Source organism: Ruditapes philippinarum, unplaced genomic scaffold, assembly GCF_026571515.1.
Source record: "Ruditapes philippinarum isolate M1 unplaced genomic scaffold, ASM2657151v2 ctg157_1_1_1_1, whole genome shotgun sequence".
In the NCBI taxonomy this organism is placed as follows: domain Eukaryota; kingdom Metazoa; phylum Mollusca; class Bivalvia; order Venerida; family Veneridae; genus Ruditapes; species Ruditapes philippinarum.
In genome coordinates, this window is record NW_026854186.1 from 172318 (window position 1) to 200012 (window position 27695).

At 32.4% G+C, this 27695-nt stretch overlaps 1 protein-coding gene across 1 annotated transcript in view; it reads left to right on the forward strand.

Moving 5' to 3' along the window:
- The window catches only part of LOC132739316 (TATA-binding protein-associated factor 172-like), a 47051-nt gene extending 21524 nt beyond the window's left edge, over positions 1 to 25527 (forward strand). Inside the window, exons 16-38 of the mRNA XM_060727003.1 lie at positions 3849 to 4020; positions 4825 to 4994; positions 6403 to 6574; positions 9016 to 9172; positions 9592 to 9644; positions 10188 to 10382; positions 10750 to 10891; positions 11145 to 11248; positions 11437 to 11638; positions 12606 to 12754; positions 13082 to 13234; positions 13735 to 13872; positions 14345 to 14496; positions 15043 to 15120; positions 16922 to 16985; positions 17411 to 17618; positions 18009 to 18139; positions 18870 to 18980; positions 19218 to 19366; positions 19826 to 19969; positions 20701 to 20778; positions 21868 to 22089; positions 23671 to 25527. Of these exons, the coding sequence (XP_060582986.1) occupies positions 3849 to 4020; positions 4825 to 4994; positions 6403 to 6574; positions 9016 to 9172; positions 9592 to 9644; positions 10188 to 10382; positions 10750 to 10891; positions 11145 to 11248; positions 11437 to 11638; positions 12606 to 12754; positions 13082 to 13234; positions 13735 to 13872; positions 14345 to 14496; positions 15043 to 15120; positions 16922 to 16985; positions 17411 to 17618; positions 18009 to 18139; positions 18870 to 18980; positions 19218 to 19366; positions 19826 to 19969; positions 20701 to 20778; positions 21868 to 22089; positions 23671 to 23935 (3409 nt within the window). The 3' untranslated portion in view covers positions 23936 to 25527. The remainder of the gene's footprint in view (positions 1 to 3848; positions 4021 to 4824; positions 4995 to 6402; positions 6575 to 9015; positions 9173 to 9591; positions 9645 to 10187; positions 10383 to 10749; positions 10892 to 11144; positions 11249 to 11436; positions 11639 to 12605; positions 12755 to 13081; positions 13235 to 13734; positions 13873 to 14344; positions 14497 to 15042; positions 15121 to 16921; positions 16986 to 17410; positions 17619 to 18008; positions 18140 to 18869; positions 18981 to 19217; positions 19367 to 19825; positions 19970 to 20700; positions 20779 to 21867; positions 22090 to 23670) is intronic.
- Positions 25528 to 27695: the final 2168 nt, after the last annotated feature.

The window sequence follows — 27695 nt, forward strand, 5'->3', positions numbered from 1 at the left end:
TACTAACATAGCTCAGCAAGTTTTACTCTTAGAGACTATAACATCTACAAACATAGCTCAGCAAGTTTACTCCTAGAGAATATAACATCTACAAACATAGCTCAGAAAGTTTACTCTTAGAGAATATAACATCTACAAAACATAGCTCAGCAAGTTTACTCGTAGAGAATATAACATCTACAAACATAGCTCAGCAAGTTTACTCGTAGAGAATATAACATCTACAAACATAGCTCAGCAAGTTTACTCTTAGAGAATATAACATCTACAAACATAGCTCAGCAAGTTTACTCTTAGAGAATATAACATCTACAAACATAACTCAGAAGTTTACTCTTAGAGAATATAACAATCTACAAACATAACTCAGTAAGTTTACTCTTAGAGAATATAACATCTACTAACATAGTCAGTAGTTTTACTCTTAGAGAATATAACATCTACAAACATAGCTCAGCAAGTTTACTCCTAGAGAAGTATAACATCTACAAACATAGCTCAGTAAGTTTACTCTTAGAGAAAAAACATCTACAAACATAGCTCAGTAAGTTTACTCTTAGAGAATATAACATCTACAAAACATAGCTCAGCAAGTTTACTTCCTAGAGAATATAACATCTACAAACATAGCTCAGGCAAGTTTACTCCTAGAGAATATAACATCTACAAACATAGCTCAGCAAGTTTACTCTTAGAGACTATAACATCTACAAAACATAGCTCAGCAAGTTTTCTCGTAGAGAATATAACATCTACAAACATAGCTCAGCAAGTGTACTCGTAGAGAATATAACATCTACTAACATAGCTCAGCAAGTTTACTCGTAGAGAATATAACATCTACAAACATAGCTCAGGAGTTTACTCTTAGAGACTATAACATCTACAAACATAGCTCAGGAAGTTTACTCTTAGAGAATATAACATCTGCAAAACATAGCTCAGTAAGTTTACTCTTAGAGACTATAACATCTGCAAACATAGCTCAGTAAGTTTACTCTTAGAGAATATAACATCTGCAAACATAGCTCAGTAAGTTTTACTCTTAGAGACTATAACATCTGCAAACATAGCTCAGTAAGTTTACTCTTAGAGAATATAACATCTGCAAACATAGCCTCAGCAAGTTTACTGTTAGAAGAATATAACATCTACAAACATAGCTCAGTAAGTTTACTCTTAGAGAATATAACATCTACAAACATAGCTCAGCAAGTTTACTCTTAGAGAATATAACATCTACTAACATAGTTCAGTAAAGTTTACTCTTAGAGAATATAACATCTGCAAACATAGCTCAGCAAGTTTACTCCTAGAGAATATAACATCTACAAACATAGCTCAGGAAGTTTACTCTTAGAGAATATATCATCTACAAACATAGCTCAGTAAGTTTTACTCTTAGAGACTATAACATCTGCAAACATAGCTCAGTAAGTTTACTCTTAGAGAATATAACATCTGCAAACATAGCTCAGTAAGTTTTACTCTTAGAGAATATAACATCTGCAAACATAGCTCAGCAAGTTTACTCGTAGAGAAATATAACATCTGCAAACATAGCTCAGCAAGTTTACTCGTAGAGAATATAACATCTACAAACATAGCTCAGCAAGTTTACTCTTAGAGAAATATAACATCTACAACATAGCTCAGCAAGTTTACTCGTAGAGAATATAACATCTACAAACATAGCTCAGCAAGTGTACTCGTAGAGAATATAACATCTACAAAACATAGCTCAGCAAGTTTACTCGTAGAGAATATAACATCTACAAACATAGCTCAGCAAGTTTACTCGTAGAGAATATAACATCTACAAACATAGCTCAGCAAGTTTACTCTTAGAGAATATAACATCTACTAACATAGTTCAGCAAGTTTACTCGTAGAGAATATAACATCTACAAACATAGCTCAGCAAGTTTACTCTTAGAGATATAACATCTACAAACATAGCTCAGTAAGTTTACTCTTAGAGAATATAACATCTACAAACATAGCTCAGCAAGTTTACTCGTAGAGAATATAACATCTGCAAACATAGCTCAGCAAGTTTACTCTTAGAGAATATAACATCTACAAACATAGTTCAGCAAGTTTACTCTTAGAGAATATAACATCTGCAAACATAGCTCAGTAAGTTTACTCTTAGAGAATATAACATCTGCAAACATAGCTCAGCAAGTTTACTCTTAGAGAATATAACATCTGCAAACATAGCTCAGTAAGTTTACTCTTAGAGAATATAACATCTGCAAACATAGCTCAGTAAGTTTTACTCCTAGAGAATATAACATCTACAAACATAGCTCAGCAAGTTTACTCCTAGAGAATATAACATCTACAAACATAGCTCAGAAAGTTTACTCTTAGAGAAATATAACATCTACAAACATAGTTCAGCAAGTTTACTCTTAGAGAATATAACATCTGCAAACATAGCTCAGTAAGTTTACTCTTAGAGAATATAACATCTGCAAACATAGCTCAGTAAGTTTACTCTTAGAGAATATAACATCTGCAAACATAGCTCAGTAAGTTTACTCTTAGAGAATATAACATCTACAAACATAGCTCAGCAAGTTTACTCCTAGAGAATATAACATCTACAAACATAGCTCAGAAAGTTTACTCCTAGAGAATATAACATCTACAAACATAGCTCAGCAAGTTTACTCTTAGAGAATATAACATCTACAAACATAGCTCAGTAAGTTTACTCTTTAGAGAATATAACATCTACAAACATAGCTCAGCAAGTTTACTCTTAGAGAATATAACATCTACAAACATAGCTCAGCAAGTTTACTCTTAGAGAATATAACATCTGCAAACATAGCTCAGTAAGTTTACTCTTAGAGAATATAACATCTGCAAACATAGCTCAGTAAGTTTACTCCTAGAGAATATAACATCTACAAACATAGCTCAGCAAGTTTACTCCTAGAGAATATAACATCTACAAACATAGCTCAGAAAGTTTACTCCTAGAGAATATAACATCTACAAACATAGCTCAGAAAGTTTACTCTTAGAGAATATAACATCTACAAACATAGCTCAGCAAGTTTACTCCTAGAGAATATAACATCTGCAAACATAGCTCAGCAAGTTTACTCGTAGAGAATATAACATCTACTAACATAGCTCAGCAAGTTTACTCTTAGAGAATATAACATCTACAAACATAGCTCAGCAAGTTTACTCTTAGAGAATATAACATCTACAAACATAGCTCAGCAAGTTTACTCTTAGAGAATATAACATCTACAAACATAGCTCAGTAAGTTTACTCTTAGAGAATATAACATCTACAAACATAGCTCAGCAAGTTTACTCTTAGAGAATATAACATCTACAAACATAGCTCAGCAAGTTTACTCTTAGAGAATATAACATCTACAAACATAGCTCAGCAAGTTTACTCTTAGAGAATATAACATCTACAAACATAGCTCAGTAAGTTTACTCTTAGAGAATATAACATCTACAAACATAGCTCAGTATATAAATTTTAGTTCTATGTAGTGTGACAATGCCGTTTCTAGTAGCTTGGCAAAATTCTCACTTAAAATTATAAGGACTGACTGTATTAAATTTAATAAGAAGGTAACTATATGTCCTTGTATTTTGATTAAAATATATGCCACAGTGTGAGAAAAAATGTGCAGCCTGACTGAAATTTGAACCAAGTCTCCCTTTAGAATACTATTCTAGATATCTTTCTACTGATCTGTGCAGCCACATACAAACTTCATCTTTATGTTCTATACTTTGACAATATATATGTTTGTTACTTAGTAAGCCTTGTTTGATACAGTGACACATGTTTGTTACATTGTTAGACTGCTGGGATGTTTGTGTAGTAAGATTACCCAGCCAATACAAGGTCTTCCTGACAATTGTGAGAAACCTTCAGAATCTCTAGACAAACTTCTAGTCTTCCATCTGAACACAAAGTCAGCTATACAGAGAATTGTAATAGCTGAAGTGGTACATGCCTGGGCTGCTACAAAGGTAAGTCTAAAATCTATATATATTTCATAATAAAAATCACTTCTTAACAAATTGTCCAAAATAAAGCCTGTGCACTTGTCACCAAGTATATGTGATTGCAGGAAATAAACTATAAAGTTATATATTACTATGAATCTTTATTATAATGTATGTTGTTTTCCTTGAATGTCATTGTTTAACAGGTATTTTAATTTAAATTATAGTTTGTTAATACCATACTCCACTTAAAACAAGATCAGATTTATTGAGGTTCCACTTATATTCTCTTGTTGTAATCACAGCTTGGTTTTAGCAAGATACTGGGTTACAATGTACATATGCATGTTAGGGTCACCCTTGAATGTCAAATAGCAAACAAGGATATGTCCATTCTATAAATCCTATACCCTTAGCTCAAATGACCACCTTTTCAATTCAAGTTGGTGCCAAGAATCCATGCCACCCTGGTGCTGGTACAAGGTCAAAGTCACTCTGAAAGGTCAAATGTTAGACAGTTTCCTGTCAATAAATCTTAAATCCCTTCAAGGATTATCTTCAAACTTGACTTACATGTCCACCTCAGAAAGTGGATGTGCAAAACCAATGCTGCTGCTGTGCCAGTTAAAGGTCAAGGTCACCCTTGAAGTCAGACAATTTTGTATGTACACCAAATTTTTTTTGCTCTTGGACAGACTTTCTTAAAACTTAGTTCAAAAGTTCATCCTATAGAACAATGATAACTGTAGCAATGTAACATCTTGTGTGGTAGAGATGGTAAGGGTATAAATCACTTGTGTGACAGCTCTAGTTTATCTAATATTGTAGTCATGTGAATGCTCAACTGATATCAAAAGCAAGCTGTTAGAAACTCTCACAGAAGGAATATATTATGATGAAATAGCACTGGGGTTTACACGTTTGCAAACAGAATGTAGGGACTTTATTGCCTCTCTCAAACAACAAGGAATCAACATGGACCAAATCATAGCTCCTGGGTAAATATTACAGTTTGTTGATTATTACCAAACAAGGTATTCAGGTTACTAATATTATATAAGAAAATAAATGATTATGTTATGGCCAATTTCTAAATTCAAACAAGCACTTTTGTGTTAATTGGTGATTTTGTTGATAGAATTTGTGAAATTGATTTGAAATCTAACAAAATTAAGCATTTTTATCACATTAAAGAAATTGGAATTGAAAAAGATATTCTTTAATAATAATTTTTAAATTTTCTCTTTCCATGTTAAAATATAATAATTTTTAATTATTTACTCCTCATTATTAAGACAATTTTACTTATTTTTTGATGTACGAAATTTTCAGAACTTATTCTATCACTAGATCAGGCCTCAGAATGTTAACACAGGTATATGGAGCAAACGTAAAATCAAGCTAATCAAACCTCTAGTTTAAAAACATTTAGAAATAAAACTATCACAAACTCAAATATCTGTACACAATTCAGTACAGATCAAAAACAAACCCTCTCCCTTTCAGGTATTTTTATAACCTTATTCTTAAAAATTGTTCATTATAAGGGAAATGAGTGCAACTGAAGAAAAAAATGCATCTTTTGTTGCAGATTAGTTATTAAAAATGTTAAGTATGTTCTTTAAAAATTTAAAAATATTGACAGTAAAAACCCCCCTTTAAAAGGGCCCTTTGTTTTGAAATAGAAAAATTGTTTTCGATATGAAATGGGCTTAATTCAAATGGTTTCTCAAAGAAATGTTTGTGTCTATATAGACATATGATATGTTTAGTTGAAATTGAAAAGGAGAACAATCTGGAGACTTCTGAAAACAATTTCATAATTGAAGATAAAACTTTCATTTTGCAATTTATCAATAGCTTAAAATGGAAATGATGATAAATTGATTGAACTATGCTGCTTTTACCACAAAGATATTTAACGATCTAATTGTTTACTTATAATTAATCTTGTTTTGATTAATCTTTACTTACTCTTCAGTAAAGAAACATTATTCAGATAATTTGACCATTTCACATGTATCGGTAAATGTTATCAACCAAAACCTGTGTTTGATGTCATGAAAACACAGGTCAATAATTTGAACAATACTGCTTACAGCAATTTTACATCACTGTGTAGATAATAAATGTTGAGACTTATGTGTTTACAGTTAAGCAGGTGTTGTCTCAATTATGCAGCCTAAATACATTCAAAATGGCTAAATGGTCAGAAGAAGAAAGTGGTGGTATTAGTTATTACATGATACTGGCATGATTTTGGTTACAGATTTAGAATCTTCTTCTTTAAAGAATTGGTTGAAATAGCAGCTTGGTTGTGAAAACAGAGTAAGTGGTCTTACAGAAGACCTCTACTATGTATTGAATTTTTATAGTTGTAATAATATATGTAACATAGTAAACTTTTACCAAACTTTGTTTCTCTATTAAAACCTGTTTTTCCATGATTTACCTCACTAGGGTACAGTCAAGTTTAGCCAAAGCTGTTGTGTCATTAGATGCCATCCCTGAAAAGTTAAATCCAGTTATCCGCCCTTTGATGGACTGTATAAAGAAAGAAGAGAACATTTACATACAGGTAAGATCATTCTACTTTGTTCAGTATTTTGTAATAAACAGAAGACTTTTCCCATCTTTCAGAATTTATGTTCTTACAAATTATTGTCTTCAAAGGTGTTTTTGGATACTGTTAGAATTAGTGGTAGAGAATGTGTAAGATGGTACTTAATTTATTATGCTCCCTGAATATGAGAAAATAAATTGTGCTCATTTTTCACTTTGAACTTTGTCCAGGACATTACTGTGAAACTAAAAGAGGTATCAACAAGAAACTTAGTAGGTAGATAGATCTCATTGAGCAGAAGTGTAGTGCAAAGAACAGTAACTCTGTCTTGCCTAAGTTTTGAATTATTGCACATTGAACTTTGTCCTGGACATAACTCTGAAACTACAAGAAGTTTACTTTTCTGTGTCCAAAACCTATCTGGGGAGCATCACCCCAACCGGCTCTTGTTTTCTCATTTAAGAAAGGGTGGGCCTGCAATTTTCTCTTCTTGTTGATGAATTTTAAGGTTTTTGAATTCATCATTCCTTAATGATCTCTATTTTTCTGAATTTTATTGTTTTGATTAACATATTAGACACATTTGATTGTTCAAAAATTAAACTGTGAAATCTATAAAGTGACATTAAAAGTAAACTGAGTAGATTAAAATTAAAAGAAGCTGTGCTTTAAAACTACAATTATCACCTTACCCTGTCTTGTGGGCCTAAATAATTCAATGTGTACCTTGACTTGCGAGTAAAAGCACATTTTACTTCCAATCACTGTACCTTACTTGAAAGCCTTGTACAGGGCTCACGCTGTCGGTCGCCATAGTTGCCATTTGCGATTATTTTATAAGATTGGCGATTATTTTTTGCATTTTGGCTACAAAATCTGGCGATTATTTTTTACTTCCAACAGTGTTTATATATAAGGTGTAAAAATCAATAAACAATGCACTAGACCCAATTAACACCAGCGGGGTGGATTTAATCGAGTGTCAACTTTTTATCGGTCATGTGAGGTGATAAAAATACATGCGATATGTAAAATTGTATAAGTACTTTAAAGATATTGTCCAGCATTAAAATAGCCATCAAATATCTGTCAATTACCCAAAAAAATCGTCTTAAAATTGATAAACTGGATTTTAACCAACCCAAAATTTACCGTAATTGGCGTAAATTGCAGCAGTGGCAAATTTTGATTTTTTTTTTTTAAGCTGCTTGACTATAGCACCAGTTGAAAACAATGATAAAATATTTAAAAAGTATTTACTTCCAAACAACTTTTGGCACAACAACCAAAATTGTGAACATTTCTTCAGAATACAAGGAAAAAAATCCGATTGTCACATATTTTCGCGACACCGATAATTTTGATATTTTTTTAAAGGTGAAAATAAGCTATGTTATGTTTAAATTTTTTACTATTTTGGCAGAAAATTTGTATTACATTGATGATGATGACATTTTTCTGTAAGTTATTCAGAAAAAAGGCTGCATTCTGTGAATGAGTTTGCAATATCTATAGGCTAATATGACCTAGATCTACTCCAGTTCTGTGTGAAATGTGGAAATTCAGTGGTTACAGCTGACAAAATTTGATTAGAACAAACAAAAGAAATTGTCTGATAACAGCATTATGTAAAGTTATAATGAATCTTTAATACTATTGTTGTACAGTAATTACACTATATAACATTTTTATTCTGTTCTATAATAACAATTAAAGGTGTGGTTCTATGTAAAAAAAAAAAAAGGTAGTTATCAATAAATTATATACACAAATGTATCAGTTTATTTGAGAATCCTTATAAAACTGAAAAAGTTTTATATGTAATTTTTATTTAATCAACTGCATATGTTGTTAATCGCTAAATTGTAAATAGTCCGCTGAACTTTTGGCTATTATTTTGTTAAGTTAAAAATATTGGCTATTATTTTATTTGAGCCAGTGTGAGCCCTGCTTGTACCTAACTTGCGATAACAGGAAGTAGACTTGTTTATAAACTGTGATTATTATCAGTTAATCCTGTAGGACCAGAAAGTCATTTATATAATGTATGCAGATATGGTAAAACATAAAGTTTTTGTATTGTACAAGTGTCTATTATAATGTTGTGATATAATGATGAACATACAGAACAAAAATGAGGGAAGGTCATAGTAGGTTTATTATGGAGCTGCCAGAAGTAAAACATAGGGAGACAACAAGAACCTTCCCATGTTAGTGCAGTTAAAATGTGGTCTGAAAACCTTAACAATGTGCAAATATCTTACATTAAAACAACAAATAGATGAAAGATCCACACCAACACAAAACCAATTTTTGTTTTATCATTAAAGTATTTTTTATATATAAAACAAAGTAATGACTGTGGAAATAAAATCTTAATGAATTTTACATGTATAGTTTAAAGTTTACTAAACAGTTATAATTATATAAGTGTTATATTTGTTTGTGTATAACAGAGGGACGGTGGTAAATGTGTGAGTGGATTATTGAGGAAATGTTTATCTAGAGATCCTTGTCCTAACAACAAAGTCATCAAGAACCTGTGTGCTTTCTTGTGCTGTGATCCTTCAGTAACACCTGTCTGTACACAGACTAACAATAACTCTACTTCAGGTTAGTTTTTATTTACGTAACTTGATGATGTTATTCTTGCTGAAATTTTTTATAACCACTTCATAGCTATTCAAATTATGAAACCAACAAAATAGTATTTTACATGGCAAAATCACTGTTTAAACCTTTTTATAAAAGACTTGTAAAAAGTTAGCTATTTCATTAACATTGTAGAAAATATCTTTAGTGATCATTAACAATGTTATCACTGTGTATCATTATGACTTATATTTTCTTTTTTTCTTTCTTTTTGTTCAGACAGCAGATATATAGCCTTTTACTCTTTTAAAAACTAAAAAGCTCTTACTTCAAATGATGTATAGGAGACCATAAAATGAAAATACAGGTGAATATACATAATAATAATATAACAGAGAGATACATGTTTGTATATATATCTATACTTTCTGTTGTTACAGAAGCTAGCTGTGATATGTACAAAGAGAATCTCACTCTTGCCAAACTTAATAAAGTAAGTAATATTCTTATAGTGAATTATAATTATCATTTGTTTTATAACTATATCATATCTTACTATATAAACAAGGAATCATTAAGATTATTAAGTGAGAAATGTTTTAAAAGCCTGAAAATATGAAATTTGTGCTTATCTCCATGTATTTATACTGATATTTTTGTTATAAGTTGGAGTTTATGCAGTCAATTGATTAAAGGCTAATACACCCATCTAATTAAGCTTAAAAATGGCATTATATTTTTATTTTACAGAAGATTTTAAATCAAGGTGCCCTTCTACTATTTCTAGAAATATATTCATTGACCAAAAAGCTGATGCATATTTAAGTCTGTGTGCATTTTGTAAATTAGTACAGGTACTGTGATTTTGTAGTTCAGTGCTATATTCTTCAGCTTCTTACATGTTCCAAATCCATTTAACAACACTATATAATACATGTTGGCCTTTTCTACAGAAGGGAAAAAATATGAATTACTGACATTATATGTGAGGCATAATGTGCCTTTAATAATAAAATGTTTGTTTGGTCAACATCAGATCCCAGACACAGATAAGAAACGTTTACAGAGGTCATCAAGTGTGAAGAATGATGTTACAGTATCACCTGATTTACTGAAAGATGAGGAACAGGTATACTTTAATTATCTTCATTTATCACATACCTGTGCAACTTTCGCGACTCCGTTAAAATGGTATTGCGTGGCTATGCATATATTTTGGCGCGACGCCATTGCATAATACAAACATAGTGTTAAGACGTGCTAAATGTTTGCATTATACTATAGGCGTGTCAATGAAAAATGGTCTTTTTCCACTTCAAATGGTCGTTATTTATGGTAAGTGATAGATAAAATATTAAATTCGTGTAAGATACTAATTACATGAAACACAATTATTTATTGTATTACAAACCTTCAATTACAGACAAATTTACTTTAATGGGAAACTGAAGAAATTTATGAGAGGAAAGGTTTGATAACCATTTTTCATTGAAAAAAAGGTTTTTGACTTTTGCTTTATCAACAATATTTAGATTATATGTAGCTCTCATGTGTATTATGATTGCTAACCTTATTTTGTAAATCTTCATATTTAACAGCAATCAAAACAGCTGTTATCTATTCAGCGGCGTGGAGGGGAGATAACTTTGAATATTTTGACGTCCGATTTTAATGACAAACTTCCTCAGGAACTTCCTAGTCTATGGGAAACTGCTACAAAGTATCTTCTTGAAAATCAAGGTATGGTTATGATTCTTATCCTGTAAAATGTCTTTTACTCAGTTATTGCTCGGTTATAACTTTGTTGATCTCTAATTTGAAATCTCAGTTCCATGCCTGCTATACTTCATTATATGATAGATCAAACTTATATTAACTTACTAACATTCATTCTTGTGTGTAGATTTGAAAATCTTGGAACAAATTTTCTCGTGTCAATTTTTAATTTAGTTTAATGTATATTTATATTTATTAGAATTTTGCTTATTTACAGATTCTGTAGCTGATATGACAGATTTGGTTGCCCAGGAAACAGTCAACTGTTTACAAGTGGTAGAGTCTATTGTGCCATCTATACATTCATCTTTACTCACCAAGGTAGTTGTGTGTTCCTTTGGAATAAATTAATTATTATAATCCTTAATAGCATTTAAATGAAATAAGTGTAAAATATTAAGAGGATAAATATGTTGATTTGAGAACTACAAGTATTAGTAAATAAATCTTAAGATTGTATTTTCCAGCTCTTTGACTTACCATCAAGAATTTATTTTATTTGTTTACAGTTTGTTGACAGTTTGCCTTGTCTCCAGTGTTATCTACAGAATAAGTATAGTGGTGTGCGTCACATGTCAGCTAGGTGTGTTGGTATGTTATCTCGACTGTCGACAGCAGATGTGATGCTGTTTCTTATAGAGAAAGTGCTGCCAATGTTCGAGGCGTCAGACAATGATGTACAAAGACAAGGGGCATCAGAAGCTATTGCTAGTATCCTTTATACCTATGTCTGTCCCGCCTCCCTGGCCGGGTGGTTAAGGTCGCTGACTCTGAACCACTTGTCAAACACCAGTGTAGGTTAGAGATTTTTACATTAACCTCTAATTGACCTGGTCTGTCATAACATACCTTCCTTGAACTTGCCTGTCATAACATACCTTCCTTGACCTGGTCTGTCATATCATACCTTCCTTGACCTTGCCTATCATAACATACCTTCCTTGACCTTGCCTGTCATAACATACCTTCCTTGATCTTGCCTGTCATAACATACCTTCCTTGACCTTGCCTGTCATAACATACCTTCCTTGACCTGGTCTGTCATATCATACCTTCCTTGACCTTGCCTGTCATAACATACCTTCCTTGACCTTGCCTGTCATATCATACCTTCCTTGACCTTGCCTATCATAACATACCTTCCTTGACCTTGCCTGTCATATCATACCTTCCTTGACCTTGCCTGTCATAACATACCTTCCTTGACCTTGCTGTCATAACATACTTTCCTTGACCTTGCCTGTCATAATATATCTTCCTTGGACCTTGCCTGTCATATCATACCTTCTTGACCTTGCCTGTCATAAACATACCTTCCTTGACATTGCCTGTCATAACATACCTTCCTTGACCTTGCCTGTCATAACATACCTTCCTTGACCTTGCCTGTCATAACATACCTTCCTTGACCTTGCCTGTCATAACAATACCTTCCTTGACCTTGCCTGTCATATCATACCTTCCTTGAACTTGCCTGTCATATCATACCTTCCTTGAACTTGCCTGTCATATCATACCTTCCTTGACCTTGCCTGTCATAACATACCTTTTTTGAACTCGGCTAAATATTAGAATTTCTTCTATTTGAAGGTGCGGGTTTTTATCTGAACATCTTTCATTGAATTGGTAATGTCTACTATATGCATTATTATAATAAAGTCCTTGACAAATGTTAAAGATGTAATTGAGAAGTTAAATATGGATATTATACCATATATTGTACTACTGATAGTACCTGTACTGGGCAGGATGACAGACCAACATGAACATGTTAGAACTGTAGCTACACACTGTTTTGCTTCACTTATACGTTTATTACCTTTAGAGGTAAGTGCTTGTCAAATTCTTATAGTAGAAAAATTATCAAATACAATTTCTAGTTGAAAACAATAAAAATGGATAACACTATAGCTATATGTATACCAGATTAGATTCATGATTTAAAAAGTTTCTGGTAAGTCTTGGAGTCTGTGTTTATAGTTTAGTTTTGATAATTTTTGTCACTCACTGTTTTATTAACTGTATGTATGGCTCTGTATACCTCTTTGCTAAAATATTTGTTATCTATAAATAAAAAGAAAACAAAAAATACCCATGTATTGTCATAGTAAATTATGTTTTATTATTGTACATGCACATTGTTTACTGTTCCAGTCTGGTGTTACTAACCCTCCAGATATGAAGTCCAGTCTAGTTGAGAGAAAAGTCAAAGAAAGAGCTTTCCTAGAGCAGCTTCTTGATGGAACTAAAATAGAAAACTACAAAGTTGATGTGCCCATTAAAGCTGAGCTGAGAAAATATCAACAGGTTGGTGTATAAAGCTAGTGTATCTGTATGTAAGGATGTAACTTACTCAGTTAATATGTTACATAAATATGTATGAATATAAACATGCAAAAAATGTTATTTTTCTGTGTCAGTTGTTTTTCTTTTATTTGTTTCCAATTTTCGTCCCTTTTTTGCAGAAATTGTATATATAGATTTTACAATATCTGGATTTGACTTGCTTTCAGTAACTTGTAATATTGTGTTATTTTTCATCTGAGCAACAAGTTTATAAATATATAGGAGCATATAATATTTTAGGTACAGGGACTTTCATGGTTGTTATAAAAGATGATAAAGCTTGTACTGTTAGCAAAGTGGAAAAAAAGATGTGTTCTTGAACATGCTATTTACAAGTTTCAGTTCTGAGATTTACTTTTGTTTACTTTTTCTTACTCCACTATGAAGTACTTATAATAGTCAAGCACACTGCCTTTTAGACTGATTTTATTTTTTTATTATACAAAACAAATTGCTTATAGGATGGTGTAAACTGGCTTGGATTTCTGAACAAGTACAAGTTACATGGTATATTATGTGATGATATGGGACTAGGGAAAACTTTACAATCTATCTGTATAATTGCCACAGATCATTATAGAAGAGAACAGAAATATAAGGTATATAAAACACACAGTATTCTTCTTTATCTCACATTGAAAATTTATCTTTATAATACATAAATATTTCTGGTTTGGTTATAAAATAGATTTTTCATATAAGTTCATAAACAGTAGCAGCATGGCTGAGTGGTTAACGCATCAGACTAGAAATCTAATGATAGCTAGCTGCATAAGTTCAAACCCTGTCAGGGGCAATTCATTGTTTCTGTGAGCAAGAAATTTTACACTCATTGCTCAGTACTGGTTGGTTCCGGGAACAGATTCAAAAGTGTGTCTTTGAGCTTAAAGCTTCCTGCACAATCAAATAAAATAAATTCTGTATAAACCAAACCCTTCTTACACTTGAGCTTACTTTGGTTTAGAAATGTCAATTTTTCATATGCCAAAAAGACATTGTAGCAAATGATGGAAATTTTCTATATTCAATCAAGTATTACTCCTAGATTTGTATGATGTTTGTTTAATACAGGAATCTGAAAATCCTGACTGCAAACCTTTGCCATCGATTGTCGTATGCCCACCAACATTGATAGGTCATTGGGTATATGAGGTGAATAAATTTATAGACAAAGAGTACCTCAATCCACTCATGTATGCTGGACCTCCCGTGGAAAGGCTCAAGTAAGTTTTATATTTGTGTTTTATGAATGTTTATAGCAATGTTATCTTGCCAGTATAGTTTTCCTGAACTTGTGTACAGTTATCCTGAATTTGTGTACTGTTATCCTGAACTTGTGTACAGTTATCCTGAACTTGTGTATTTATCTTGAACTTGTGTACTGTTATCCTGAACCTGTGTATAGTTATCCTGAACTTGTGTACAGTTATCCTGAACTTGTGTACAGTTATCCTGAACTTGTATACTGTTATCCTAAACTTGTGTATAGTTATCCTGAACTTCGTCCATTCTTCACTTGGGTGACAGCTCTTGTTTAATCACAAAATTCATACAGAATAGATATGTAAGCAAGTCAAAAATGTCAATTATTTTCAAGTTGCATTGTAGCAAAATTAATGAATTTTTAAGATTTCATTCCAGCAATACAACTTTACATAATGTTATCAACTCTAGTAACACAACAAATCAGAAAAGCTCATCTTTAATATTTCTACATGTTTTGTCTATCAGAAACAGGTGCCTTGTAATTATATAGCTTAATTTTGCAGGTTACAGAAAAAAGCAAAGAAGTACAACATGATTGTTGCTTCCTATGATGTGGTACGCAATGATATTGAATTCTTTAGGTAACTTCCTTTCTTTAATCTTGTATGTGTAGTGAAATGGCATTAGTCGTCATGATATGTAAGTGGTGTGGATGTTAGTTGTGATGATATATCAGTGGTGTGGATGTTAGTTGTGATGATATATCGGTGGTGTGGATGTTAGTTGTGATGATATATCAGTGGTGTGGATGTAAGTTGTGATGATATATCAGTGGTGTGGATGTTAGTTGTGAGGATATATCAGTGATGTGGATGTAAGTTGTGATGATATATCAGTGGTGTGGATGTAAGTTGTGATGATATATCGATGGTGTGGATGTAAGTTGTGAGGATATATCAGTGGTGTGGATGTAAGTTGTGATGATATATCAGTGGTGTGGATGTAAGTTGTGATGATATATCAGTGGTGTGGATGTAAAGTGTGATGATATATCGGTGGTCTGGATATTAGTTTTGAGGATATATCAGTGGTGTGGATGTAAGTTGTGATGATATATCAGTGGTGTGGATGTAAGTTGTGAGGATATATCGGTGGTGTGGATGTAAGTTGTGATGATATATCAGTAGTGTGAATGTTAGATTTTATGATATATCAGTAGTGGTGTGGATGGAAGTTGTGATGAACACAAATATAGCTGGCATTACTTACTAAATTCCACTAACAAATACATACCATATGTAAACAGCCTACTTCAAATAATCTGTCTTTTAATGTTACAGAAATCGCATGATTCTCATCATAATATGAAGACTTGATGGTTGTGACTTATTGTTCTAATTTGTTCATTTAATGAACCTGGTGATGAAATTTCTCACTGTTATTTATACATAGTAGAGACAACAACTCATTCAATGATTTTAAGAAGGTATTTTGCTATTTTTATAGATATTTCATGTCACTAAACATACATGTATGTATATAAATGGGGAAACTGACAAAAGCCCTCCCAGACAAAACTGACAAGGCGGACAAAAGACCTCCCATGAAAATGACAAGGCGGACAAAAGCCCTCCCGTGAAATTGACAGGGCGGACAAAAGCCCTCCCGTGAAATTAACAAGGCAGACAATAGCCCTCCTGTAACAAAATATATATGTATGTTACATACCTGTGTTTTTTTTTCAATGCACTTAAGATATTAAATTTGTAACATATATATTTGTTGTTGTTTTCTATTGGTCTAAGTATTTTTATGAGCTAGAACCAGCTTTCATTCAGAATATACCTTTCAGAAATGTTTAACGAGGTTATATTTTCACACAAATGTCGTTTAAAACAAAGTCACTTTCTAAAGTAAATGACTCATTACAAGGCACTTGGACTTTTAATATTAGTTAATTTTAACTTCTTTTCATCATTAATTACTCTATTAATCATAATTTCACATGTGAGTAATCATTCATTTTTACGTGAATAAATATGCACTTACAGATTTTTGTACTTATTATTCGGATGTCAGTCAGATAAGTACTCAAGCTCATACAAACTCTCTTATGCAAATGGAAAACAATGGAAAACAAAAATATTCATGATTACAATTTTAATATGTTTAGTGCATTGAATTGAAAATACAAACTATTCAATGTACTTATATGTATTTGCTGAGGGAGGGCTTTTGTCCGCCCTGTTATTTTCACGGGAGGGCTTCTGTCCGCCCTGTCATTTTTATGGGAGGGCTTTTGTCCGCCGTGTCATTTTCAGGGGAGGACTTTTGTCTGCCTTGTCAATTTTGGACGGGAGGGCTTTTGTCCGGGAGGGCTTTTGTCCTACACTCATATAAATGTATTAGCTAATACATAGAAATTTTTTTCCTATTTTACAGCTCTTTCAGTTGGAATTATTGTGTTCTAGATGAAGGTCACATCATAAAAAATGGTAAAACAAAGGTTAGTTATTATTGATTCATTAATAATTATATTAAGTATCTATAAAGATTTATTAGACTAATTAGCTTTATCACATATATATTTATAATGTTAATGATGTTCATTGACTATATTAGTACTGGATACTTTGCGACCAATCGTTCACAGTTAGTGACTTTAAATCTTCACACTTTAAGGTTGTGTTAAAATTTTGTCAAAGTTTGAATTTATTCATATGATGAAGCTTTACAGATTAGTGGTTATATTCAGTTGCCAGGTCATGTTTGGGGATGCACCCTGAGGTTATTTGTGTTTGTAAATCTTGAAAATTGCCAATTGATATTTATTATATGTAATAAAACAGATGATCATCAAGGAAAATAAATGAAATAAAAAAATGTGATGAAAATCTTAATAGATATACATACATGTTTTTTGTATTACAGATCTCAAAAGCAGTAAAGCAGTTAAACTGTAACCATAGATTGATTCTGTCTGGTACCCCAATACAGAATAATGTCCTTGACCTTTGGTCTCTCTTTGACTTTCTGGTACCAGGCTTTCTAGGCACAGAAAGGCAATTCCAAGCAAGATATGGTAAACCAATCCTTGCTAGCAGAGAGGCAAAAAGTTCATCCAAAGAACAAGAGGCTGGTTAGTAAATTGTTATTCTTCCAGATGTTATTAAAGTATTATACATCAAGACATTTTGGAATGAAATGATATTAGTTGATATTCTGTTTTGACAAAAGTTACTTTATTTGTTACTTATGAAAGTAGAAGCTTTTGTATTAAGAGTTAATGGGTGATATGACTGTATTGTCCAAAATACCTATATAAAGTGATTCTGACTATATCTCGGTCCATACATTCACATTACTACAAGAATATTATATAATTATACAGTGAAAATCTTTGTGTTGAAACTTGATTAATCGCTTTTACTCGATGTATAAAAGTAAAATTGAGGTCCAAATTTTTCCACCTATACTCAATAAAAACCCTTTGATCATATGCTTATAAACTGTTTATAATTTATTGTAGGAGCTCTGGCTATGGAAACTTTACATCGGCAGGTACTTCCATTTATTTTACGACGTCTGAAAGAAGATGTTCTGAAAGATCTACCTCCTAAAATTATACAGGATTATTATTGTGATCTAAGTCAACTACAGGTTTGTTTCCTTTGTCTATAGCTTGTCTTTATTTCCACATTCATAGATTGAAACCATATTTGAGCCGCATCACGACAAAACCAACATAATGGGTTTGCGACAAGCATGGATCCAGACCAGCCTGCGCATCCGCACAGTCTGATCAGGATCCATGCTGTTTGCTTACAAACCCTATAACAAATAGAGAAACTGATAGCGAACAGCATGGATCCTGATCAGACTGCGCGGATGCGCAGACTGGTCTGGATCCATGCTGGTTGCAAACCCATTATGTTGGTTTTGTCGTGATGCGGCTCATTTTATTTCTATTGAACTATGACTAATAGATAATCAATGTATATTATGGTTGGTACCTGAAGCTTGTCTTTCATCAAGAACATTTATAAACTGGAATAATTATCTGATGAATTATTGATAATTATTAGTATTAGTCAACAACCCTCCTCTATGGTTCTTTTAATGAATAAATGTTCTTTGTATAGGCTGTATAAGTTAGTTAGTGATGCAGAAATGTTGGTGTATTTCACGAATTGATGAAAATTGCAAAAATTTCCTTAAGCATAAATATCAACCAACCTGTCATTAAATTCTTCCCCTGCATGATTTGCTAAATATTTCCTCATGCGAAATGTCTGGTATTTTAAACACCCGGAAATATCCACTTATACAGTAACTAATTTACAATTTTGAATCATTTGTTGGAATCATACAATATGTTGATATATTTTAGGTGAAGCTGTACGAGGACTTCTCTAAATCTCAGGCACAGAAAGGTATAGAAGATTGTGTCACCTCTACAAAGGTGGTGGAGCCAAAGAAAGGATCAACCCATGTCTTCCAGGTAGGTAGAGTGGTGTTACATATATATGAATTTGTCAGCCAGTTCATATAAAGATATATGCATTGGTACAAGTTTTCTTGCATTAGCCTGAAGTTTTTTTTTTTCCTACTCTTGAAAGCATTCTTTTTCTACATGAAACCAATTGAAATAATTCTGAATATAGGCATTTCAAGTTTTCTGATATTTTTAACTTCCATCCATGTGTAATGTTTGTTTGTATATGTTATATTATTTTAGGCATTACAGTATTTACGTAAAGTATGCAATCATCCAGCACTTGTATTAAACACTGGTCATCCTAAATATACAGAAGTGATGGGCATGTTAAAAACACAAGGTTCTAACCTTCATGATATCTCACATGCACCAAAACTTACAGCATTAAAGTAAGTATTCATAGCAATCTTATTTCTCCATTTAAACTTTACTTATTTGCTGAATCTGAGTAAGATACTTGTCTTGTTTTTGAGTTGAGACTGTTTATTATTATTTTATTATTTTAAGTATATTCATTATTAAGCTTTAACATGCTGGAACTGATATTGATGAGCCTTGGTCACCAGTATAGAGCTAGGCAAGCCTGTATGTCTGTAAAGTGTGACTAGGCTCAATACTGTTGGGTGACTAATTTTGAATTTCTTGATATCACCAAAATTAATATTGAACAATTCCAAAACTGGAAGTTGGACGAATAAGAAATTCCGGAGGTTCAGGGTTAGAATACTAAGTTGAGCTAGTTACAGTCTTTATTTTATAATTTACCAACTTAATATATAAGCTATTTTGAACTATCTCCTAATTTATATTTAGGTTGTTTTAAATGTATTTCTACATGATGTTTGTAGACAGTTGTTACTGGACTGTGGTATAGGTGTAGAAGAATCAGCTGGTCAACCAGGTACAAACACCCCAGTGGTCAATCAACATCGAGTCTTGTTGTTCTGTCAACTCAAAGGAATGCTTGACATCGTTGAGAAAGATCTGCTCAAGTATGTACATGTGCTTGTAATAATAAACAAAAATATAATAATAACACCAAAATAACCTAGGACATTAAATGTCTGATTATTGTTTTGTTTTTTTTCCTGAGTTTGTTGTGAAATTGATCTCAAAAAGATTTTCATTTAAGTTATCTCAGTGTGTATAATGAACATTTTGTTATAAAAAAAAACCTGTTTTCCTGTGATTTCTCTTAATTGAGACAGTCAATTGTATTAATTCTTTATACTTAATCTTAAATGGTCATAAGACAGGTTAAATTCAAATTTGGCTGCAGACAACTCATTTTTCAGAAAGTCAAGATGGTGGGCAGGGGTATGAATCACATTTAGTGATAGCTTTAGTCTCATCTAAAATCTATATGCATATAAAATAAAGACATACTGACTTCTTACATTTTAAAACCAAAGTCTACATGTTAAACTTAAGAAGACATAAACAAGTTATTTTATAATCTTTAAATTAAAAATGCTTTTAAGTCGCATAATTTTACAAGATAATTCTGAATTTAATCTACCCGGTAGTATCAACATATGTTTGAAACTTCCTGAAACATTTGTTGATGTTTTAATACTCAACACCTTAACTTCTTACATGTTTCTTATTAATATTAAACAAAGCTTACATATCATATGTTTTTGTTATGGTTTTCACCTTTGCACAAGGGAAATAATCCGTTGTTCATGTAAGGTAAAAGAAGTGTCAATAATTTATATTCTAGAGTACAAATGCCTTCAGTGACATTCCTAAGATTGGATGGTACAGTACCTGCTGGTTCCAGGCATGATATTGTTAACAGGTATAGTTTTTCTGTTTGCTCGCAGCTTTAGGTCTACACTTCTATACCACTGGTATATGCCACATTACCACCATTATACACCACTATAGCACTGTTATACATCACTATACTTGTATATACCACTAATATACACCACTATACCAACTTTATACACCACTATATCACTGATTTACACCACAATACATGTATGCACCACTATATCTCTGGTATACACCACTACTGATGGTATTCAACACTTCTCTTGAATACATCACTATACCACCAGTATCACCAATATAGCAACATTATAAACCACTTTACATATATACCCGACTATACCGCTGGTATTAATCACTATACATGTATATACCACTGGTATACACCACTAACATCGGTTTACACTATCGGTATAACCACTTTACACTGGTTTACACCACTAACATTGGTTTACACTATCGGTATACACCACTATACCACTGGTATATACACCACTAACATCGGTTTACACTATCGGTTAATATCCCACTTTAACCACTGGTATACACCTAACATTGGTTTACACTATCGGTATACACCACCTATACCACTGGTATACACCACTAAATTGGTTTACACTATCGGTATACACCACTTTACACCCTGTATACACCACTAACATCGGTTTACACTATCGGTATACACCACTATACCACTGGTATACACCACTAACATTGGTTTACACTATCGGTATACACCACTTTACCACTGGTATACACAACTGTATCATCAGTGGTATACACCATAACACTACCAGTATAATGCACTACACTACTGGTATACACCACTTTATCACCAGTCTACACCACTGGTTTATACCGCTTTACCACTGGTATACAACACTATACCACCAGTCTTACATATACAGTGGTCAGTTCTGACATTAGAGCAACGTAAGTCTATTTCCAATTTTAATCTTTTTTTGAAGAATTGTCCTTAGTTTAGACTTAAGTTAAAAATAAAGGTCATTAAATAAAACTCAATTTTGAGTCATCTATCTCTATTGTAATAGAAAGTTAATATTTTACATACTGTAATTTTATAATTCAGTGTACAATATTTTATTAATGTTAGGTTCAACAATGATCCATCCATCGATATTCTTCTGCTAACAACACATGTTGGTGGACTGGGACTCAACTTGACTGGTGCTGATACAGTGATATTTGTAGAGCATGATTGGAACCCAATGAAAGATTTACAAGCAATGGACAGAGCCCACAGAATTGGGCAAAAGAAAGTTGTTAATGTATATAGACTTATCACAAGAGGAACACTTGAAGAGAAAATTATGGGGTAAATAAAAATTTATTCACTGCATATTAGATGGGTATACTCAACCTACTAACTAAAAGTAACATTTAATTGCCAATAATACTGTTATATCAGAGTATCTGTCTGTTACAGTAAAATTTGCAATTCTAAGAAATGTCCCAGGTAATAATTTTTAGCTCGACTTTTCTATGAAAAGGGGAGCTATCCTACTCGCCCCGGCGTCGGCGTCGGCGTCGGCGTTAGCGTTGGCGTCACACCTTGGTTAAGTTTTTCGTACCACCCCACTTTATTTCAGAAGTATTACAAGTATGGCTTTGAAACTTACCATACTTGTTCACCATCATAACCTCCATCTTACAGACAAGAGTACATAACTCTGTCAAGGTTTTTTGACAGAATTATGGCCCTTTTTTGACTTAGAAAGTGTATTGAGCTTGGTTAAGTTTTTTTGTACCACCTCACTTTATTTCAAAACCATTGGAGGTATTGCTTTGAAACTGACCATACTTGTTTACCATCACGACCTTCATCAACAGACAAGAGGACATAACTCTGTCAAGGTTTTTGACAGAATTATGCCCCTTTTTGACTTTAGAAATACATTGAATATTGGGTAAAATCCACTTATTGCCTTAACCCTTTGAGATATTGCTTTGAAAACTTTTAAATGCTATTTCACATCATTACCCCCATCTGTACGCAAGAGAAGGTAACTCTGTCAAGGATTTGTTTTAAAAATTAAGGCCTTTTATCGACTTAGAATCTTGGTTAAGTTTTTAGTACCAGTCCACTTTTTGACTGAACTGTTTGAGATATTAATTTGAAAGTTGGAATACTTGTTTACCATCATGGTCCCAAAACATGGGCAGGAGAAGGTAATTCTGTTAAGGATTTTATTTGAATTATGGCCCTTTTTGACTTAGAAACTCAGTTAAGATTTTCATTCTTGTCCACTTGTTGACTTAACCATTTGAGATATTACTTTGGAAGTTGGAGTTCTTATGTGCCATCATGAGACCTATCTGTAAGCAAGAGAAGATAACTCTGTGAAAATGTTTCTTGATTTGTACTTAGAAATTCCTAGTTAAAGTCTTGTGTGCCCTTAACTGTCAAAGTTTTGTTTTATAGGCAAGCACTAAAAAAGTCGAGCGCGCTGTCCTTCTGACAGCTCTTGTTAACAGTTCTAGCAGACATATTTTCCCTTGTTTAGGTTCATTCTACAATATTAAATGTCTGTCTGCCTTACATTGTCAAACATTAAACTTATATGTAGAAAGTACTTGCTAGACTGACATTATACTCGTTCTGACTACATGTTAGCATATCTCTTTAACTTTTTACATATATATGAACATTGTCTTTGGCTTTTTAAGTCATGAATTTACTTAATGTTCAGAGGAATAGTATATGGATTTATGCTACTCTTGTGAATCTATATATAGAATTAGAAGTTTTTTTTACCCAAGAGCCATTGCATTAGAGGTCAAGGTCAAAGTAAACATTTAACAAGATGATGTGTATTTGATTCTGTCTGGTAAATATTTACTAAACCTATTGATATCTATTCCCCTTCTACATGATATTATCTGATTTATTTTACAGGCTTCAGAAGTTTAAGCTGACTATAGCTAACACAGTAATCAGTCAAGATAATGCCAGTTTAAATACAATGGGTACAGACCAACTACTAGACTTGTTCACACTAGAAGACAAGAAGAAAGGGGAGAGTTCAGCTCCTAGTGACAGTAAAATCAGTGAGAAGAAGGAAACAGTGAAATCTATCCTTGAAGGACTCGGTGATCTATGGGAAGATGATCAATATCAGTCGGAATATGACATGAAAAATTTTATGAAGTCATTGGTGTAAACAATATAAGACATATTGTTGGACATTATTAATGATATAGCCGTGAAAGTGCTAACATGAACAAGAAATATGTTACTCAGTGACATATATAAAATTATCTCTGGGTTAAGATGATGTTGAAACATCTTTACATTTGAAAACAACAGTAAAGATAATCTGGTTAAAGCAGAGAAATGAAAAAGTTGATACGCTGCTGTAAGATTAGCATCACTCAAATATATGCAAGTTTTTGTCTCGTTCATTTTTTTCGTATTGTAATGCAGGTATCAGTTTGGACTAGTATTTCTTAGGCAAAAGAGACTGGTTTTAAGTTAAACTAGCTGTTGAGAGAAAACAAGAAAAAAACTCCACAAAGTTTGTTAAAGAATTATTAAGAATGAATGTTAACATTTCTCTTGATCATGTTCAAAAGTTTTATATAATTTCTTTAAGATTGAAAGTTTTGTTTGACTTATTGAATTTCTTGAAATAGATCTACAGCCTTTGGTTTTGTTGTTATGGTCCGATTATGTTATTTCCCCATTATTATTATCATGTTTTTAATAAATAATCAAACTATTATCCATAAATATTCAGAATGATTTGTTTACTTGAATTATGAAAAACATCTACATGTACATGTAAAAGTGAAATTGATGAAAGTAATCTGTCATATGGAAACAGTAAAGTTTTATTTAACTCCTCAACTTTGTAGGAAAGAAAATACCAAATTAATTAACTGATGACGATCATGTGTTAACATTCCTGCAGTCAATTTTCTTTATTATAAAATAACAAATGTTCGTTCAACCTTTGACTTTTTATGCAGAAATAAGAACAGATAGTGTTAGAATGATTATTTTGGCAATAAGAAAGTTGAAACTGACATCTTTTTTCGAAGGTAGTTTAATATTTTTATCAGAAAGAAATTAAAACCTCATTTAAAACCTCATTTAAATGCCATCTTAAACTATTGTATCATAAATTTGTGTTATTAATAAAGATCATTGTGTAAATTTTTTTTGTTTGATTAAAAATGGCAATCACTGATTATTTTTTCACACTATTTTTGAGCTGGCACAACATAAATTTATTATAATTTTTTGCATGTGTGATTAATGGTTAAACTAAATTATTGTTAAACAAAATCAATGAAAATTTTCTACATTTCAAAATTCTCATTTATGGCTGATGTATTATATATTTTATCTTAAGACTACTAGAAAAACAATCTCACTATTGTTCAGATATATTATGTTATACAGTGTAGAGTTTAATTGGGAGCTGATTAATCTGACAAGAAAAATATATGTATATACTAGCAAGGAAAAGTAAACATTTTGAAAGGTATCATAATCTTTTATCATTATATACAGGTCTATAATTATTATTGAATTGATTTTCAGTTAAGTGGCGACAGTAAGTATGAGAATGTGTGTATTTTAACTCAAATGCCAGATATCAATAATATCTCACTCATGAAAGAAGCTTGGATATCTGTGTAATCAGGCATTGTTTTAATAAAAACTGAAATTTCTGTTAACAAGTGCACGCTACCATTACAATATCTTAAAATTGTACAATCTTTTATAATATTAAAAGAAGGAAACCTCTATTTTGTTTCAGTGTTTTGCTTCACCCTTCATATTACCCAGATATATTCATTCCATAAATGTACAGAAAAGTGTATTCCAAGGGGGTTTACATGTTTTAAGTTAATGCTTTTTCCTAGTATAAGATTAATTTGCAATGTTCAGGAAACATTATATGTTATGAAACAACATTTATGAAAGTTGTCCCAATCAGTATTCCATCTGATTTATGACAGGTGTATACGAGGGTTGTTCAAAAAGTAATAGGACTAAGAGTCTTGCTTCTTTATATTCAATTCAATTTAGAATATTTTGATATGTACAGCGATCGAAAAATGTTTTCTTCAATTTAAGGATAGAATTATTGTATTGTTGTGCTTAACGCGTGTTCCCTGTGTTATTGAATAACCATGGTAACACGGACTCGGGGCAGCACATAAAAAAGTTATTAAAGCTTAGTTGTACTTCTATTTTATTAATAATTTATTTTTGTTTTTCCCCATTTATTCCACCAACACAATTTATTGTATTAAAGTGACATTATGCTCAAATTTGACGTCATTCAGATATGAAATAACTAAATCATCAAGTTTTGAACAGCAGTGGTCATAACGTTAAATGTAGAAATTTGACGTTAGTTAAGAAACTGAAAATATGTGTGATCGTTAAACATTGCCAACAAATTGGCGATACTCCTTAAGATACATATGAAAACATAAAGTAAACACAGTACAATTAATCGGCTATCAGGATACCCATTCTTAGCTTGCGCAAGCAATTCAAAAACTGCACATACGAGATCACAAACAGTAAATGTGTGTCTACCAAGTTTGTTCAAATAAAAGCCCTTGGGTTAAAATTGGCCCTGCCGGGGGGGGGGGGGGGGGGGAGATCGTTGTTTTTCATTATATGTGTGTAGTAAAAACTTAACATTGTGAAACATCTTCTAATGGGTGACTCTTCCGAGTCTGTTCAAATAAAAGCCCTGGGGTTTAAACTGGCCCAGCTCCGGGGGCCTATATACAGGTGAGCGACCTCAGGGCCATCATGGCCCTCTTGTTTTATTTGGAGAATGAAACGAGAATGTCATCGCTTTCTTTCTCGCTTCATCTACATACATGAGGTCTTGTCAAATTTACATGATTTAGACACATAGAACACTAGAGAGAATTCTTTCAGAAGGGATGACGCTTGTTGCATTTTGTTTTTATTTTACGACGTCATAAACGTCAATTATTGTGCTGTTAGCGTGCGCCGGGTCGCGTACCCCTTGCCATTTGAAGTTTTCACAGACTCGTTATTTTCAAACATATTTTATTGATTTTTCCACTGTATATAGAGGATATGTTCCGATATTATTATCTTGTAAAATTGTGCATCTAAATTTAAAAATGTTAACATAAGAACTGCAGTCCTATTACTTTTTGAACAACCCTCGTATACATGTTGTTTTTGAAAGTGTCCAAATCAATTTGCCCGCTGATTTATAAAAAATAATGAAAGTTTGTTAAGTGATAATAAAAAGAATAGCTTTATAAAAATTCACAACTGAGGTAATTGCTACTGCTATCATTTTCTGAATGCAAAGAAACTATTTGCAGGAAAGAATATTTGGTTTATTGAACACTTGATCAGGTTTTATATGGGGTTAGGTTCTTACACAAAGCTGATGTATTTTCATCTAGTGTATAAAACCTTTCAAAACTCCCACTTTTGTCAAATAACCAGAGCTATACAAAAGTGGGGAAAGGTATGCCCAAATGTAAATATGTCTGAGTAATTAAAAATCAATTAAGGTAGAGACCCAATCAAGAAACTTGTCTGAAAAATGTTTATTCTTATACTATATGACCTCCAAGGTGGATGCATTTTTTACCCTAAGTGCATGATTATACCCCCACCACAAAATATGGGGGGGGGGGGGGGCTATAATGGATTCGCTTTGTCACGTCTGTCGGTCCATACGTCAGTCTCCATTATAGTGTCCTCTCTATAAATCCTATACCAATTGAAAGATTTTCTTCAAACTTGGCTCAAATGTTCACCTCAACAAGGGGATGTGCAGAACCCATGTTGCCCATGTGTCAGCTCAAGGTCACAATTGAAGGTCAAATATCAAACAATCAAATATTAGACAGTATGTCATGTCTGCTCTGTAAGTCCTTCACTAATTGAAAGATTTTCTTCAA